Genomic DNA, 19,172 nt, shown 5'->3' with positions numbered 1-19,172 from the left:
TTACCAAGACTAGCAGACGGCCAAGATTAACGAACACAAGCATAAATAAGGAAAATACAAGACCAGCACATTTCTCTTTCATCACAGATGAGAGCTGCTGAACACCTGGGTATGCACACGCTGCCCCAGAAGGCGGGTCCCAAGGGAGCCAGGGATGCATAGAGTGCCTCAAAATGATTTGCCTCCATATTGTAAGTGATCCTGACAGGTCATGGAATGTCAAACCATTTTAGTCTCCGGAAAAACAAATATTCTAAGTTTGCCCATTTGGTTTCTGGTTACTGATTTTAGTTACACTAGTTACTAGGTGCCAGGCATGACACTAGAACAATTTACTCATTCACCCACTTCATCCTTCCATCACCATGGTGATCTGGTAGCAGTATTGTTTCCAGTTTACAATAGGAGAAACTAAAGCAGAGGCAGGGGGTCACTTCCCTCAGGGAGCCACAGCCTAGAAATGCAGGTAGAGGACTATTAGAGCTCCAACTTGGAACTGTGTGTCCATTCATTCAACATCTGCATTTCAAGTCTCTGCCAGACAGCAGGGAGTGTACCCTTATTCTTGAAGGAAAGGAGGTAGTGAATGAAGCAGAGAAAAATCCTTGCTGCTGGGAATAGAAACTGCTCCCTACAGTGGCCTGTGGGTCATAGGGGTGAGGAGAGTGAGGATGGACTATTGAGGCGATAAAGAGGCTGGATGCTGAGGTAAAGGTTTCCTTCTCCAGGGTGAATACCCTCTCTGTTGTAAATCTAAAGACATAAATACTTTCTTACTCACAGCACAAAACTGGTCCCTGAAAGGCTTGGTTCTCTTTCTTTCTTTCTTTCTTTCTTTCTTTCTTTCTTTCTTTCTTTCTTTCTTTCTTTCTTTCTTTCTCTTTTTTGTTTTTGTTTTTTTTTCTCTCTCTTTCAACTCATTTGTCCATTAAAAGTGACATCAGTTTTACTTTCTGGTTTCGATTTCTCTTCTGTGAGGTCAGCTGCAGAGAAACAGGAAAGGAAACCAGCTGCTGGTAATAAATATGGGTCTGTAGCGCTTCCTTGGGAGTCGGAGGACGAGATTGTCTGCAGCTGCCAACAGCCACTCTGAGTCCTTCAGCACAGCTGAGAGGCACAGCAACCATGAGGTATGTCCTCCTTTCTCTGCTGGTGAGGAGAATGTAGTCAGCCTTGATGACAGATGCAAATCCTAAACAGCCAAGGTCCCAAGAGAGGCCAGTCCTGTTTTTACCTTTCACACCTCTGTCTCTCCAGCTGTCAATCTGTCATAGAGATGCTCAGTGCCTTCCTCCAGATCTGCTTATCTGGCAGCTGAGAGCTGACATCACAGAGTTGTTTCATCTAGGTGAAACTTCTAAGAAAGATAGATCTGGAAGAATTGTTCTTGTGAATTATCTCTCTCTCTCTCTCTCTCTCTCTCTCCCTCTCTCTCTCTCTCTCTCTCTCTCTCTTTCTGTCTCTTCCTCTCCCTGCTGCCCGGTTGCAAAATTAAGTTGAGAGTATCTAATAAAAATATTATTTAACAGTGTTTTTTTATGATTTCTTTACTTTTAAAAATGTCCTTAGATTACTAATGCTGCTTCTCCCTCATCTGAATTTTACTTGTAATTTCAGAATTGCGGGAGCATTGCTAACTAAAGAGAGCACTGGGAGGAAGGAGCTTCTCCCATGCACTGTCTCTCAGCTCTGTCTTCTGTCTGGTAACTCTCTCTCTGGCCCAACAAAAACATGTGTGGTTGCAAGGTGTAAGGCTGAAAAGCCTAAGAGAGAGGCTAAATATGGTCAGTACAGTTCAGACATGATCTTTGTCACTTTATGTGGCTTTCCAGCTATCAGTTGTTCAAGTCAGAAACTGCAATATTGCAATACATAGCTGATTCATAAACAGCGTGGAAAAAGTAAGTGAGAATAGACAACATTCCAGAGGCTTCTGTGTTGGGCTACTTTGTTTCCTGCTTATTTCTTTTTCTGTCTGTGGGTCTAAAGGGAATCTTAAAGGATGAAAAAAATCTTTAGGAGTCACAATGGTACCTTGAGGGGGGACAGAAGAGTTCTCTGCCACAGAAAAGGTACTAAACGCCTATAAGCCTCTCCTGCAGCCACACTTCCTATCCCTGGCATAAAATTTATAAACCTGAGAGAATAAAATTCAAAGGGAAATTAAAATAATGATGTGAAAGTATGAGTAAGCTATCAAAATGAGACATCACCAATGTAAGAAGTAGAAATCGGGTAGGGGTATGGAGACTACATTTTATTGTGAAATAAAGGTTTGAGGTATTGCTAGCCTATATAATACAATTAATAGATGAGATATCCCAAAGATGGTAGAATGGGTAAAAATCAAGAATGATTAAAAATAAGATGTAAGCAGTTAATATGAGCTGATTCCTAAAGTACTTTAATCTTATTACAAATTATTCATGTTTATTACAAACAAACATGTTTTTCCTTCACAAGAACAAGGAAATAGAATCAACCTAGATGTCCAACAATGATGAATGAGTAATGAGGATGTGGTACATACAGTGAATTTTATTCAGTCATTAAAAGAAAAAATTAAGGGACTAGCCTCTCCTAGGGATGAGCTACCTAAGCGGTTACTTAGTGTTCAGCCTCAACCCCACCCCCCCGCCACACACACACAAACAGCAAAGGATGGACTCAGTGGATTGTATTTTAGATTTGTGAAGATATATCCAAAAATATGTTTAAAAAAACTCAAAGAAAAAAAGGCTGTTAATTTGAGAGATGGGAAGCATGGGAGGAGTTGGAGGGAGGAGACACATGATTTGCTGGAGGGAAAACAGGGAAAGAGGGAAGTGATGCAGTTATATTTTAATTAATATTGTTATGCTCAGATCACATGTTACCCCCCCCCAACCAACTAGGACCCTGAGTCCTGTATGTAAAAGCAAAGAGCCTTGATTCTTACATAAGTTTGTAAATTCCAACCCTCCATGTGTCCAATATATTGGAGTGATCAGAGAGCCCCAACCTCAGTTGGGGTTGGATTTTTATAGTAGCAAAGGTAGGGGTGACGAATTTCTAAGATTCAGAACCCCTGATTGGCTGACATTTGTCCATGGGTATTCTGGTGAAACGCAATGCATGTGTGCTGGCAGGTGATCCTATCTACAATGGTTAGAATGTTAGGATTTTTTTGGATGCTCTGTTCCTGGGTAGTGTCAGGTTATGGCTTTTCCTGGAACCTGATACTACCTGCTATGGCGGCTGTGCAGCCTGGGGCCCATGTGCTGATAGGCTCCCCTGGGTTCAACATGGCCTGGGCCCCATAATGTTGTGCCCAGGCTGACCTGGGCCCCACAAAAAAATTGTTATTAAAGAACAAAATGATATTATGCAATTTGCAGGGAAATGGATGGAACTAGAAAATATTAAGTAAGAAAATCCAGGTTCAGAATGGCAAACATTGCATGTTCTTGTTCTCATTTGTAAATCTTAGCTTTACATATGTATATAATTATATGAATGCACATAGATGTCAGGGAACTAAAAATAGAGTCAGGATCAGGAAAAGACAGAAAAGAGGCATTAAAAGAGGGTGGGGAGAGGGAGTGTTCCAGAACACATATGATATAAAAAAGAGGGAAAGGGAGTGTACCAGACCACATGTGATATAAAAGATAGGGGGAGGAGGAGAGAGGCACCAGGGCATATGTGATATAAAAGAGAGGGGGCAGACGGAGGGAAGGCACCAGGGCACATGTGATATAAAAGAGAGTGGGGGAGGGAGGCACCAGGGCACATGTGATATAAAGTGAAATTGGGAACACTGCACATGGAGGCTTTGAGAGAGGAATGAGGGCAACAAAACAAAGAGAGAAGAGGGCAGGGAAAGGGGCACCCAATGCAAAGTACAAGATGCAAAATAAAAGAATTTAAAACAAAGATAGTAACTATCATTTAACAATACATGGTTAACAGAGAGAGCATAAGCAGACGAGAATAAAAATATTTAAATAAAAGACACAACTAATGTGATAAATTTCAAGAAGCTAGACTAAACAAAGAAAGCACATTAAAGATATATTAAAAATTGGATTGGGGATGGAGAGACAGATTGGCAATTACAAACAAATACTGCTCTTCTAGAGGAGTAGAGTTCTGTTCCCTGAACCCATATCAGATGACTCACAACTAGCTGTAGTTCCAATTCCAGTGGATACAGTGCCCTCTGCTGGTCTCTGTGGACACCACACTCACATGCTCATACCCCTACATAGATACACACACATACTTTTTTAAAAATCTTGTAATTAAAGAAAAAAAAACAGATGAGTTCCACCATCCTTACTCTTTGCTGGCTGATTACCTAGGAAGTGAGGAGGTTCAGTCACATGCTTCTGCAGCCATGGAATCCTTCTCTGTCAAGATGGCTTTTATATCACAAATCAAAATAAATCATTCTTCCTTAAAAATATCTTAAAATTTAGAATAATGGGAAATAGAAAACAATTGACTTTTAAAAGAGAAATGAAAGAAATAAAGCAGATTTGAATTTCTAAGATACAGAGAATTTAAACTCATCTCTCTGAATGTCAATAGGATACAAACATGTAGTTAAGAGTTTCAAATTTCAATGGTAGATAAGAAGTTAAGAGTAAAGTGATGATATTTTAAATTTATTTTTTAAATTTCATTTTACATTTCAATCATAGTTCTCTGTTGCACCCGTCCTCCCACATTTCTCCCAGTGGGTAAGGGTTCCCAAAGGGAGTCAACAGAGTCTGGTATATTGAATTGGGGCAAGACCAAGCTCCTCCCCTCTGCATTAAGGCTGAGCATGTCATCCCACCATAGAGAATGGGCTCCAAGAAGCTAGCTCATGCACTAGGGATAGACCTTGGTCCTACTGCCAGGGGCCTCTGAGATAGTCCAAGCTTCACCACTGTCTCCCACAATGGAGGGTCTAGTTTGATCCCAGGGAGGCTCCACAGCTGTCAGTCTAGAGTTCTTGAGTATCCACAAGCTTGGTTCTGCTGTCTCTTTAGATTTCTCCATTATGATCTTGACCTCCCTTGTTCATATATTCTGTCCTCCCTCTCTTTGATTGGGTTCCTGGAGCTTGGCCTGGTGCTTGGTTGTAGAACTCTGGGTCTAGTTCCAACAGTTACTGGATGATAGTTGATATATTCACCAATCTGATTAGAGAGGAAGCCCAGTTTGGGCATTCTCTTCAACAATATTAGCTGGAAGTATTAGCTGAGGTCATTTTAGTGGATTCTTGGGAATTTCTCTAGCACCAAGTTTCTCCCTTACTTAATAGTGACTCTGTCTATCAAGATCTCTCTTTCATTGCTCTCCCATTCCATCCCTCTCCCCCCTCGACTATCCCTTTCCCTCTTGTTCTCATTTCTCATCCCCTCCCTGTTACCATAGACCCTTGCCTGCAGTTTACCCAGGAATTACTCGTCTACTTCCCCTTCCCAGGGAAATCCATGTGTACCTATTAGGGTCTTTCTTGTTACCTAACTTCTCTGGAACTGAGGACTGTACTCTGTTATCCTTTGTTTTATGTCATAAATCCACTTACGAGTGAGTACATACTTTGTTTCTCTTTCTGAGTCTGGGTTACCTCACTCAGGAGAGTTTTTTTCTATTTCCATCCATTTGCCTGTCTAGTTCCATTTCATGATGTCATAGTTTTTTTACACCTAAGTAATGCTCCATTGGGCAAATATGCCACATTTTCTTTATCCATTTGTAGGAGGGAGGGGCCCACTTGTTTGCGCCAGCCACCCAGCTAGCTTACACCTGAAATAACCACACAGAAACTGTATTAATTAAAACACTGCTTGGCCATTAGCTCTACCTTCTTATTGGCTAACTCTTACATATTAGTTTAACCCATCTCTATTAATCTGTGTATCACCACATGGCAGTGGCTTATCAGAGATTCTAACCAGTGTCTGTCTTAGGTGGAAGATCCATGGCTTCTCTGACTCTACCCTTTTCCCTCCCAGCATTCAGTTCTGTTTTCCCCATCTACCTAAGTTCTGTCCCATCAAATGCCAAGGTAGTTTCTTTATTCATTAAACCAATCAAAGCAACACATAAACAAAAGTACCTCCTATACCATCCATGCTTCAGTTGAGGGGCATCTAGGTTGTTTCCAGTTTCTGACTATTATGAATAATGCTGCTATGAACATTGTTGAGCAAGAGTCCTTATGGTATGATTGAGTATCCTTTGGTTATATGCCCAGGAGTGGTATTGCCAGGTCTTGTTGTAGACTGATTCCCAATTTTGTGAAAAACTGCCATACTGATTTCCAAAGTGACTGTACAAGTTTGTACTCCCACCAGCAGTGGAGGAATGCTCTCCTGACTCCACATCCTCTCCAACATAAGAAGTCCTCAGTATGTTTGATCTTAGTCATTCTGACAGGTATAAGATGGTATCTCAGAGTCATTTTGATTTGCGTTTCCCTGATGATTAAGAATGTTGACCAATTTCTTAAATTTCTTTTGGCCATTTGAGATTCTTCTCATGAGAATTCTGTTTAGCTCTGTACCCCATTTTTCATTTGGATTATTTTCTATTTTGATATCTAGTTCTTTCTTATATTCTTTATATATTTTGGAGATCAGCCCTCTGTCAGGTGTAGGGTTCCTGAAGATCTTTACCCATTCTGTAGGCTGTCGTATTATCTCATTTACCGTGTTTTTTGCCTTACAGAAGCTTTTCTGATTCAAAAAGTTCCATTTATTGACACTTGTTCTCTGTGTCTGTGCTACTGGTGTTTTATTTAGGGAGTAGTCTCCTACATCAGTGAGTTCAAGGCTACTTCCCACTTTCTCTTCTATCAAATTTAGTGTAACTGGATTTATGTTCAGGTTCTTGATCCATTTGGACTTGAGTTTTGCACATGGCGATAGTTATGCATCTATCTGTAATCTAATACTTGTTGACATCCAGTTATGCAAGCTCCATTTGTTAAAAGATGCTTCCTTTTTCCCACTGTACTAGGTTGGTGTCTTTATAAAAAAAAACAAACAAACAGGTGTTTATAGGTGTGTGGATTAATGTCAGGGTCTTATATTCAATTCCAATGCTCTATGTATGTGTTTTTATACAAATAGAAAGCTGTTTTGGTAACTATAGCTTTATAGTAGAGTTTAAAGTCAGGGATGGTAATGCCTCTGGATGATCCATTATGGTACAGGATTGTTGAAACTATTCTGGGTTTTTCTGTCTTTCCGTATGAAGTTGAGTATTGTCCTTTCAAGGTCGGTGAAGAATTGTGATGGGATGTTTTAAGAAGAAATTCAGTTACTATCTCTAAATAAAAAGCTCCAGGAATAACACTGAAGCTGTACTGGGGTCCACAGACCCTCCAACACAAAGGCAGGAACTAGCTAACAGAAATAGTCTTTCTAGGAAACCCAAATGCCATCTAGGACTGACTCACTTCCCTCTGTCAGTTTTTCTGCCTTAAATGAGCAAACTCTTGTATCATTATAGGTAATTCAGACATATGACAAATACTGAAATAAAAGAAAGGGAAGCGTGTGCCTTGGTTATATTTGGATGAACTCTCCTTAGAAAAAAAGGGATATTCACTGTGATCCCACTCCTTGACAGGTGTCTCCCAAATGACTGTTCCTTTTCTTTTCTGTCCCACAGCGCACCCATAGAGAAATCCTTGGAGAACAGGCTCCAACAGCTAAAATGCCATTTCACCTGGAACTTGAAAGAGAAAGAGGAGACCGTGGATGAGTTTGATAACAGGTTGCTTAACAAGGTTGAATTTCAGAACAGTGAGCGTAACGCCACGAAGTACAACATCAAGGCCTATGTCAAGCACCTCAGAGGTGAAAACGAGGCAGCGCTGAAGAGTTTAGAGGACGCTGAATGTTTCATCCAGCAACAGCATCCTGACCAAGTAGAAACCAGAAGTCTGGTCACCTGGGGGAACTACGCTTGGGTTTACTATCACATGGGCCAACTCTCAAAAGCACAGGCTTATCTTGACAAGGTGAGAGGGGTCTGTGAGAAGTTGTCCAGTCCCTACAGAATCGAGAGTCCTGAGCTTGACTGTGAGGAAGGGTGGGCCCTATTAAAGTGCACCAAGAACCAAAATGAGAGAGGGAAGGTGTGTTTTGAGAAGGCTCTGGAAAAGGACCCGAAGAACCCAGAATTCACCTCTGGATGGGCCATTGCAAGCTACCGTCTGGACTACTGGCCAGCATGGCAGGACTCTATTGGTTCCCTGAAACAGGCTATTAGATTATCTCCTGACCACCCTTATCTTAAGGTCCTCATGGCACTGAAGCTTGAGAGAATGCATGAAAACCAAGGACAGAAACTAGTTAAAGAAGCCTTAAGGAAATCCCCATGTGCAACAGATGTGCTGCTCAGTGCAGCCAAGTTTTATTACAAGACACATGACATGGACAGAGCTATAAAGCTACTTAATAAGGCTTTAGTCAATCGGCCATACAATGCCTATGTGAATTACTATATTGGGTGCTGCTACAGGTCAAAAGTCAAGAAAAGAGATCATAGAAGAGAAACTGTATTGAGTAAGAATCAAAAGACGTTTCTAACACACGAGGCAATTAAACACTTAAGGAAAGCAGAGGAGAACAAGGAGATGCTGAAACGATCCTGTAGCTACCTAGCTGGACTTTATGCCATGGCAAACCGGTATGAAGAAGCTGATTATTACTACCAGAAAGAATTCAAGAATGTTCTCTCACCAGGCCTTAAGCAGTTGCTCCACCTACAGTATGGCAATTTCCAGTTGTTTCAAATGAAGTGTGAAGACAAGGCCATCCACCATTTTATGGAGGGTGTGAAAATAAGGGTGGAGACAGATACTAAAGAACAGATGATAAATAAACTTCACATAATTGCCCTAAATCGACTTTCTGAAAATGAATTTGACTCTGAGGCCTTGTATATCTTGGTGTTTCTTCGGGAGTTGAATGAAGAAGACCAGCAAGCGGCTAAAGAAGTTGAGAGAGTGCTGGATGCTGAGAAGGCTGCTCCTTCAGCATCTTTGCATGAGGATGGGGACCAGTAGGGGGTGACACGGTGCCCACAGTGCTACTGCTGGCAGGAAACTGAAACCCTTACCAGTGGCCATTCAATGTATTTAGCAACTTCATGGACAGGAACCCTTCTATCAAATGTTAGCACCTGAATTGCTGGATCTGGGAGAGCTTTGAGAGAGGAACCAGTTGAAGCCATAGACACAAGAGCCTGGCAAACAACCTAGATCGCTTTTTATTTCTTAGAAATAGTTTCCATGGGGGCTGGAGAGATGGCTCAGTGGTTAAGAGCATTGCCTGCTCTTCCAAAGGTCCTGAGTTCAATTCCCAGCAACCACATGGTGGCTCACAACCATCTGTAATGAGGTCTGGTGCCCTCTTCTGGCCTGCAGACATATACAGAGACAGAATATTGTATACATAATAAATAAATAAATATAAAAAAAAAGAAATAGTTTCCATGGTAGCAATTCTTTAATCATCCTCTTTGGATGCTTCCCATGAGTTTGTTTCTGTAATTATTCAAAGCAGTCAAATTCCTCACCTGGGTGAGTTTTCCATCCTTGAGTTATTTTAGCAATTGCACAGCCTTGTTCTACATAGGTAACAGTGCCCATCTGAAAACTCAGGAGCCAGGGGCAGTTGCTCAAGACAATAATCCCAGCACCTGGGAGCTGAGACAGGAGGATTACCGTGAGTTGGAAGTCAGTCTAAGCATGACCTGGAATGGATGGTGGAGGGTGGTGAGAATTATACATGCAAATATTTAATGATTATGTACATTATCTTGTTAGTTTGGATTGTATACGCCTATATAGCCACTATTAGCACACATTTCTAATGCACAGAAGGTAGGGATTTTGTTTTACTGTATAATTTCAAAGCTTACAAAATCGTGCTCAATATTAGTTGAGCTCAAAATAGAAACTGAATGGTGAGTTCCAGGTCTAAAAGCAAACAACAACAACAACAAAAAAACCAAAAGCTGACGGACAAAATCCTTCCTCCAATTTACCAGCCAGTCATCAATTTACAATGTCCCATAAACATGAGTTTATTTGCAACATTAGCTCAGATGGCAACATAATTGGAAAACTGAGAACAGAGAAAGTAAGAAGGGCCGTATCTGTGCAAACCAATAGAGTCAGAAGATTATATTGTCGGACTTGCGGGAGGCACATGGGGAGACTTCCTCCCAGCTCTGTTCTCCCTATGAGTGTGGAGCTCCATGAAAATCAGAGGGTTCTGTCTACCATAGTGACAACTGAAATAAATATTTATTTCAATCTTGAGCGGGAACTCCAGTGGAGACGAAGAGAATGTTGATTCATCCTTGGTCATTATAAAGCCATGAAAAAACAGTTTATAGTCACTATTAGGAAGATGTCCCTGTCGTATGAATACCTCATTATTCAACAGTGCTATAATGAACCCGCATTAGAGATGCTAGGAAGGACACTGGGTGGGAGAATAACTTGGTAACTGAGGCCTGGTGGTAGGACTAGGAAATGGGATGGATACTGGAGGGAGAATTCTTTCCTCCATTAGAAATGTTGCATACCAAGGAATATAAAAACATTTTGAACTCTGAAAAATACTCAGGAACATCACGAAACTGATAACCGGTGTTTCCTTGGTAGATCTGGAATGGCCTAAACATTAAGGTTGATGTGCAGAGCAGAGAGGCGATTGAACCAACATGAGACTGACAACCACGTCTAGGGTAGAAAATGTTTCTCTATTGGCATTACTTAGCTTATAAGTATATATAAATATTTTTTAGCCATTAAAATATATTAGATTAATAGGTTGTTAAAACTGGACATTCTGATAGCTGTAACAATGTTCCCTGTTACTTTAAATATTAAAGGGTTTTGTATGCACTTAAGTCCATCAGTAGACAGCATTTGAATTTCTTTGTTAATAAATAACACATGATAGAACATTGAGCAGTGTTCTGGCTGAATACAAATTTACTGTTCTCTCACTGTCTTAAACTTAAGTATCATAATAAAGAGTGGCATTTATTATTTTGCTGCCTGAAGTGTCTGTTCTTTTTATATTTGATGTCTGATATCTGCACAGGGACACACTTGATCTTGACTTTTATCCTGTTTCCCTTCCTGTTGCTGGGACAAAACACAGACTAAAACAACTTGAGGGTCTATATAGCTAACAAGTTACAGCCTATTGTTGAGGGAAGCCCAGACAGAAATTCAAGGCAAGAACCCAGTCAGAGGGACCCTGGATGGATTATAGGGCATAGCTGGACCACATCTTCAGGGAATGGCATTTCTCTTCCTAAGGCCAATGAGGATGTGACAATTTTTGAATCAGACATAAAAACCTGTGATGCTGATATTTCTTAAGAGGGCAATCTGTATATATGTTCCACACCTTCTTTAACCATTCTTCTATTGAGGGGCACCTAGGTTGTTTCCAGGTTCTGGCTATTACAAATAGTGCTGCTATGAACATAGTTGAACAAATGCTTTTATGGTATGATAGGGCATCTCTTGGGTATATTCCCAAGAGTGGAATTGCTGGGTCTTGAGGGAGGTTGACTCCCAGTTTCCTGAGAAACCGCCACACTGATTTCCACAGTGGCTGCACAAGTTTGCATTCCCACCAACAATGGATGAGAGTTCCCCTCTCTCCACATCCTCTCCAGCATAGGCTATCATTGCTGTTTTTGACTTTAGCTAATCTGACTGGTGTAAAATGGTGTCTCATAGTTGTTTTGATTTGCATTTCCCTGATCGCTAAGGATGTTGAGCATGACCTTAAGTGTCTTTTGGCCATTCGGAGTTCTTCTGTTGAGAATTCTCTGTTCAGATCAGCACCCCATTTTTTAATTGGGTTAATTAGAGTTTTATTGTCTAGTTTCTTGAGTTCTTTGTATATTTTGGAGATCAGGCCTTTATCTGATAAGGGGTTGGTGAAGATCTTCTCCCAGTCAGAAGGTAGCCTTTTTGTCTTACTGATGGTGTCCTTTGCTTTACAGAAACTTCTCAGTTTCAGGAGGTCCCATTTATTCATTGATTCTCTTATTGTCTGTGCTACTGGGGTTCTACCTAGGAAGTGGTCTCCTGTGCCTATGTCTTGTAGACTACTTCCCACTAGCTCTTCTATCTGGTTCAAAGTGGTCAGATTAATGTTGAGGTCTTTGATCCATTTGGACTTGATTTTTGTGCATGGTGATAGATATGGATCTACTTTCATTCTTCTACAGGTTGACATCCAGTTATGCCAGCACCATTTGTTAAAGATGCTTTCCTTCTTCCATTGCATACCTTTAGCCCCCTTGTCGAAAATCAAGTGTTCATAGGTTTGTGGGTTAATATCTGGGTCTTCTATTTGATTCCATAGGTCGACTTCTCTGTTCTTATGCCAGTACCAAGCTGTTTTCAATACTGTAGCTGTGTAATAGAGTTTGAAGTCAGGGATGGTTATACCTCCAGACGCTCCGTTATTATATAATATTGTTTTGGCTATCCTGGGTTTTTTGTTTTTCCATATAAAATTAATTATTATTCTCTCAAGGTCTGTGAAGAAGTTTGATGGGATTTTGATGGGGATTACATTGAATCTATAGATTGCTCTTGGTAGCATTGCCATTTTTACTATGTTGATCCTCCCAATCCAAGAACAAGGGAGATCTTTCCATTTTCTGGTATCCTCCTCAATTTCTTTCTTCAGAGACTTAAAGTTCTTGTCAAATAGGTCTTTCACTTCCTTGGTCAGAGTTATCCCAAGATATTTTATGCTATTTGTAGCTATCGTGAAAGGTGAAGTTTCTCTGATTTCCCTCCCTGCTTCTTTATCCTTTGTGTATACGAGGGCAACTGATTTTTTGAAGTTGATCTTGTATCCTGCCACATTACTAAAGGTGTTTATCAGCTGTAGGAGTTCTTTGGTAGAGTTTTTCTCAGTGGTAAAAAAAACAATGAAATCTTGAATTTTGCATGCAAATGGATGGAAATAGAAAACGCTTTACTGAGTGAGGTAAGCCAGACCCAAAAAGAGGACTATGCTATGTATTCTCTCATAAGTGGATTCTAGCCATAATTAAAGGTCTTTGAGCCTATTATTCGAGATCCTAGAGAAGCTAAATAAGAAGGTGAACCTGAAGAAAATCATGTACTTATCCTCCTGGAGATTGGAAATAGACAAGAGTCCCAGGTAACCTCGGGTGCCGGGGGCGGGGGTGGGAGGGTTGTTGGAAGGGGAGAGGGTTAGAGAGAAGGGAGTAGGGGAGGAATGGGGAAAGCTCAGTGGCCTGGGATGGGGGGGAGGGAGGAAGGATGGATATGGGATCAGGGAAGAATATATCTCAACTAAGGGAGTCATTTTAGGGTTTACAAGAGACTTGATTATAAATGGGAATCCCAGGTCCAAGGAGAGATCCCCAGATTGTTCTCTGGACAGAGGAGAGGGTGCCTGAACCGGCCTTGGCCTATAACAATACTGATGAAGATTTTGCTTATCACCATAGATCCTTCATCTGACGATGGATGGTGATACAGACAGAGACCCACATTGGAGCACCGGACTGAGCCCCCCATGGTCCAAATGAGGAGCAGAAGGAAGAAGAACATGAAAAAAAAAAAAAACTCAGGACCGCGAGGGGTGCGATCACCCACTGATACAAGGGGACTGATCTAATGAGAGTTCACCAAGGCCAGTTGGACTGGGACTGAACGAGCATGTGATCCAACCAGATTTTCTGAATGTGGCCAGATTCTCTGAATGTGGCTGGCCCGGACCCTTTCTGAAAAGCCTTTGACAATGACACTGGGACTTGTTTCCTCTGCATATACTGGATTTTTGGGATCCAGTCTGTTTGGATACTCACCTTCCTGGACCTGGAGGGAGGGGGGAGGAACTTGAACTTCCCACAGGGCTGGAAGCCCTGACTGCTCTTAGGGATGGAGAGGGAGGAGGGGGGGGGAGTGGGAGGGTGTTGGGAAGAGGGGCGGAAATGGAAACTTTCATAATTTAATAAACTTTGAAAAAAAGAAAAAAAAAAGAGGGCAATCTGGAGTGCCAACAAATGTGGGAAGGAACCCAGAAATGTCTGCACTCTTACTCCATTTCTAGAGAGGAGTTAGGTCACATGACATTCCTAGGCCTGGGATACTTCTCTGAAGGAAAATAACATCATCCTGCCTGTACGACCTTGAGCAGGCTGGACTGTGATGAAGGCTTCCATAATGAAATGCAAACTTGTGTATGTGAGCAAAAAAGCTGTAACAATAAATGTGACCCTGGTAGTGCGGTTGGCACATGTGTGCCCTCCTGACTTGGGTCCTTGGGTTCCCATTTCACTACTTCAACATCAGTCAAGAGAGGTGATTTGGTCACTTTCTCACATCTTTTCTCAGCTATTCACCAAGGTAAGTGATAAGTCCCCAACAAAGCTGCCCTACGTGCTAACGAGCAAGTAAAACGCTGGGACTCGACCTGCTGTTCATCTTGCTCCAACCCTACATACGAACACTGTTTGACCACAAACCTGCTTATGGATGTCTCCGGTCCCAGCTTGGGTTGGCATTCTGAGTGTCAAGGATGCTCTCGGGTGTATTTGTGTGAGTGAAGGAGCGAGAAAACGTCTGTCATCTCTAGCTTGCTTTCAAATAATGACTTCCCGTGGTGAAAAGCACCATCTCAACTTCTTCTTGTCCTTTTTCTCTGTCAGGGTCAGAGTCAGTCGACTGAGTCATGACTGCTTTCATCCCCCTATCCCACCCCAACTCCCTGACACTTCTCCCTTGCTGTGACAAACACCTGAGAGAAATCATGAAAGAGGGAGGGTGGATTTTGACTGATGGTCTCAGGTTGCATCCGTGATTTGTTGGCTGTGTATTTTATGCGATTGTGGCAGCAGAGAGGCATGCTGAAGGGAACACTTGTGCCATGGAGTTCAGGAAGACAGGAGTGAGGCTAAGGATGGCCTGAGACAAGGTCACACCCCCAAGTACGTGCGTCCAGTGATCTACTTCATCCACAAGTTTCCACCACTTTCCAGTGAGGCCATCATGTTAGGAAACTCAGTCGTCGGAACTATTGGGACCCTCCAGACCCGTCAAAGTGGGAGCCTTTCTGGAACATTCCATGTCCAAACCACATCAGTCCATCCCAGTAGATTCACACTATCTTCATCCAGTGAGAGCAGAAACCACAGGAGTGTTACAGTCCCATTGAGACTTCTTTTAGTTAGCATCCCTCCCATGGGTACCATCAGCCTGACACAACCGGGGAATGGGCATTCCAATTAAAGACTACAAAACCTTAGCCCTCCTTTCTCACATTACCCCATCACCTATCTCAGAGAAGGGTCTTAGACTTAGAAAGTAAGAAAATTTTCTCTGATTTACAGTGTGGCTGCCTCTTTGCTAATAATTATACTTTTGTATGGGGTGTGGCTTCAGAGGAAACCTGACTGAGGGTCTTAGATGTCCCGAAGTACGGCAGGTATCAGGCATTCTCATTTGTCCACTGAACCTCCCTTTAGATACCTAATGCAAGGACTTAAGATTGGAAATCAGGATGGGATATATTAAAGGTTTTTGAAACTAAGTGCCACTTCTGTTTTTCCTCTTCAGGAACCGTTGGGCCAGTTTTGCAAAGCAGAGTATGGAGCACACAAATGGAACACCATCCCAAGGCCTGCATTCCGGCCTCATCTGTTGAAAAAACTAGATCATGCCACAGTTTGCATCAGTTCTGAACTGGGTGAATTTTTTAAATAGAAATTCCATCCCATCCTGAATCTGGAAGTTCCTGAGACACTTGTAGGCTGCTGCATGTTGCGCTCAGCTATTTGCGCAGATGATAATCTGATCAGGATCTCTTAGAAAGCTTCTCTGCTTCCCTTCCAGCGGCCTCGGTCTTTACTTTAAATTTAATGGGCTACAGGAATGATTCAGAAATAAATGTTTGGTGCCCTTTCAGAGGACCCAGATTGTTTTCAGCACCCAAACAGGTGACTCACAACTGCTTGCAATTCCACCTCCAGGGAATCTGATGCCCTTTCTGGCCTCTGGATGCATATACCCATGCACTTGTGGAAACACACACATGTAATTAAAAATTAATAAAAGCAAGACTTTAATTAAAAATACAATTCATTTAAATAAAAAAGTAAAAACTTAAGTTGTGTATCCTTAGACACATAAACCCTCAGTCCCTAACTCCATCGACCCAGGTATAACCCTTCAAGGTCTCTGATTCCTGAGTTCATTTCTAGGTTCTCCAAATACATGAAATCCTATGATATTTTCTCTGTGTCCAGGCTGTTTTGCTTCCTATGACAACCTTTAGACATATTCATGTTGCTGGAAATATCAGAATCTTCTCCTTTTAAAGATTGGGTAGTATTCTAGTGTGTGTGTGTGTGTGTGTGTGCGTTCTTATGCATTCCACTAGTGTGTACATGTTTATGTGCCTGTGCATTTCGTTGTGTGTAAATGTGTGTGCTTTGCATACCATGGTGTATGTACATGTGTGTATATGCTTTTATATATATAATATTACATAAATACTGTATTTTCTTTATTCCTATATTGATGGACGTTAAGTAGCTTTCAGTTAGGACTTTTATTGCTGTGAAAAGACACTGAGATCATGGCAACTGTTATAAAGTAAAACATTTAATTGGGGGTGGATCACTTACAGTTTCAGAGGTTCAGTCATTATCATCATGACAGGGAGTATGGCAGTGTGCAGGCAGATGTGGTGCTGGAGCCAGGAATGCTACATCTTGCAGACAACAGGAAATTGACTGAGACCCCCAACAGATTCCTAAACATAGGAAACCTCAAAGTCTGACCCCACAGTGACTCACTACCTCCAACAAGGTCATACCCACTTCAACAAAGCCATACTCCTAATAGTGTCACTCCCTATGAGATTATTGGGGGAAGGGCAATTTCATTCAAAGTACTACATTTCCATATCCTGACTATTATAAATACTGTCACAGTGAACGTGAGAGTACAGAAAGCTAACTCTTCAATATGCCAGTATGACTTCCTTTGGCTAGAATGAGTTTCTGCATGCTGGGAGGTTGTGGCTTTGTGACTACAATCATGAAGATTATCTGGAGGCTATCTTTGGCTCATGACTTTGTGCTGTGACTCTGTGTCTAGAGTGGCAAGGGCTGTAAATGAAAAGGTTGTTTTCCTTCATTAATATTTAGCTCAGGGAACAGTAACAAAGACTTATGCCCCTCGAGTGCTTGATTGAGCAAAGTAAGTCTTTATTACAACCTGTAACGTTATTTATCTGCATAAGATAGGTAATTTGTTGTCTTCTTCAATTGTTCAAAATAATTTCTGAATCAATGCCAGGTGCTTGAAATTGCATTTGCAGATTAACATTGAAGAGATGAGCCTTCTGTATCAGGACTGAAGAGGTCATGAAAATGCCTAACATATGACTGTGTGTCCTGTGACTCATCTTCTCGTAAAGAAATGGACGTGGGTGTATAATGTGAAGCAACAAGCAAGAACAGCTGCCCAAGGGCTGAGAAGACGCCTAAACTAGGCACCATTCTCAGAAAGACAGAGTTCTCAGATACCTTTGACTTTAAATGTTTCGCTGAGTTTGAAGACAACCTTTTACTTTCACACTTCCTAAAGAGGAGGCTCTTATTTTACTACAGAAAAGTCAATGTTTTTTCCACTAATGGGAAAAATGATTAATGTCAAATAATGTTGTCTAGTTACCACATGCAATTGTTACTAATACATGGCAAAATCCAGTGTACTTCTTGAGCCAGGTACTAAAGGAAAACAAGAACAAAGACTATGAAGAATTCATTCTACAGTGGTAGAAAATACTTGTTATGGAAGGTTCTCCTGAAGACTGAGATGTCTCAGTAGCCAAGAGGACTTGCTGCTCTTACACAGGACCTGAGTTTGAGGCTCAGCATCCAAGCTAAGTAGCTCAGACACCTATAACTTTAGATCCAGGAGATATAATATCCTCTTTGGCTTCTGTGCTTGCAAGAGAGAGAAAGAGGGAGAAAGAGAGAAAAATCAGTCAATCGATCGACCAACCAACCAACTGATCAATTAGTTAATCAGAGCCTCTTATATTCTGAGAAGAGGAAACAACTGAGTCCATGTGCACTTTGCCTGACTTAACCCCTTTTGTTGCTCAGACCTTTTCTGTACCCCTAAACAACATCTCTAAAACTGATATGCTTACAACTTGCAAATATTCTACAATTATAATAATTGTTTCCTATTAATCAGAGCAAAGAAAGAAAAGGATACGGGCGCATCCTCTTTGGCCTGGTGTTTAAGGTTTCAAGTCCCAGTAGGTCAAAATCAGGCACTCAGTTCTGAATAACAGAACCACGCGAGATCTTTGAAAAGGTTATACTTTTAGTGCCTCTGCTAAGTGAAGCCTTCCAAAGTACAGGTTAAAGGCAAACGCAGTGGGTCTAAGAGAAGTGTACTTAACTTCTTATGCCATTAGCAGCATCAAAGTGCTAAGCAAAACAACTAACCAGAATTCCACAGCCTTCCAAGTTCATGTCTTCTTCCTGGTACATAAAAGCAATGTCTAAATTTGAACTCTGTTACTATTTCAACATCAGTACTGGCCTGCCCTTGGGGTCCTGACAGAATACCTCCTCCCCTGTAGCCACTAAGAGCACTTCCTGAGCACATTCCCTATGTTCCCTTTTAAAAGTTGGGCCTTGCCCACCCTCATCCCTTTCTGTCTCTCCTTGTCTCTCTCTCTTTCTCTTCCACTCTTTTCTCTCTTCTTCTCTGCCTGTCTCTGTCCTCTCTCTGTCTCTCTCTCTCTATTTCTCTCTCTCTCCCTCCCTCTCTCTTCTGCTGATCCTGTCTCCTGAGTCCAGTCATCCCCCTCCCTCCTTTCTCCCATTCCCTTTCCCCCAATAAAAAAACCTCCCCATGTGAGCCCTGTTGCATGGTGTCTTACTCTCTCAACGGCTTTTTAAGCTACAACAATAACTATCTTGTGGGACTCTGCTTCATAAACACCATGTGTCAGCCTAGCTTTGCTTTGTGTTGCTTCAGGCTGGGAAACTGCCTGGGTCCTGAAAGTCTCAGGATTAAGTTTCTTTTTCCTCTTCTGGCTGATTTATGTCAGTTTCACTTTCCAGTTTCCTCT

The 19,172-nt window shown here is 41.6% G+C and overlaps 1 protein-coding gene across 1 annotated transcript; it reads left to right on the top strand.

The window, feature by feature from the left end:
• Positions 1-969: 969 nt before the first annotated feature.
• LOC125403494 (interferon-induced protein with tetratricopeptide repeats 2-like) lies at positions 970-11,056 on the top strand. Its single transcript, XM_048438876.3, has 2 exons — positions 970-1,130; positions 7,654-11,056. The coding sequence occupies exons 1-2, from the start codon at positions 1,126-1,128 to the stop codon at positions 9,053-9,055; spliced, it is 1,407 nt and encodes a 468-aa protein (XP_048294833.3). The 5' UTR covers positions 970-1,125; the 3' UTR covers positions 9,056-11,056.
• The last annotated feature ends 8,116 nt before the right edge of the window (positions 11,057-19,172 follow it).

Source organism: Myodes glareolus, chromosome 7 (genome assembly GCF_982192425.1).
Source record: "Myodes glareolus chromosome 7, mMyoGla1.1, whole genome shotgun sequence".
Classification (NCBI taxonomy): domain Eukaryota; kingdom Metazoa; phylum Chordata; class Mammalia; order Rodentia; family Cricetidae; genus Myodes; species Myodes glareolus.
Note: the sequence above shows the minus strand (reverse complement) of the source record. Positions and strands in the feature narration are given on the sequence as shown.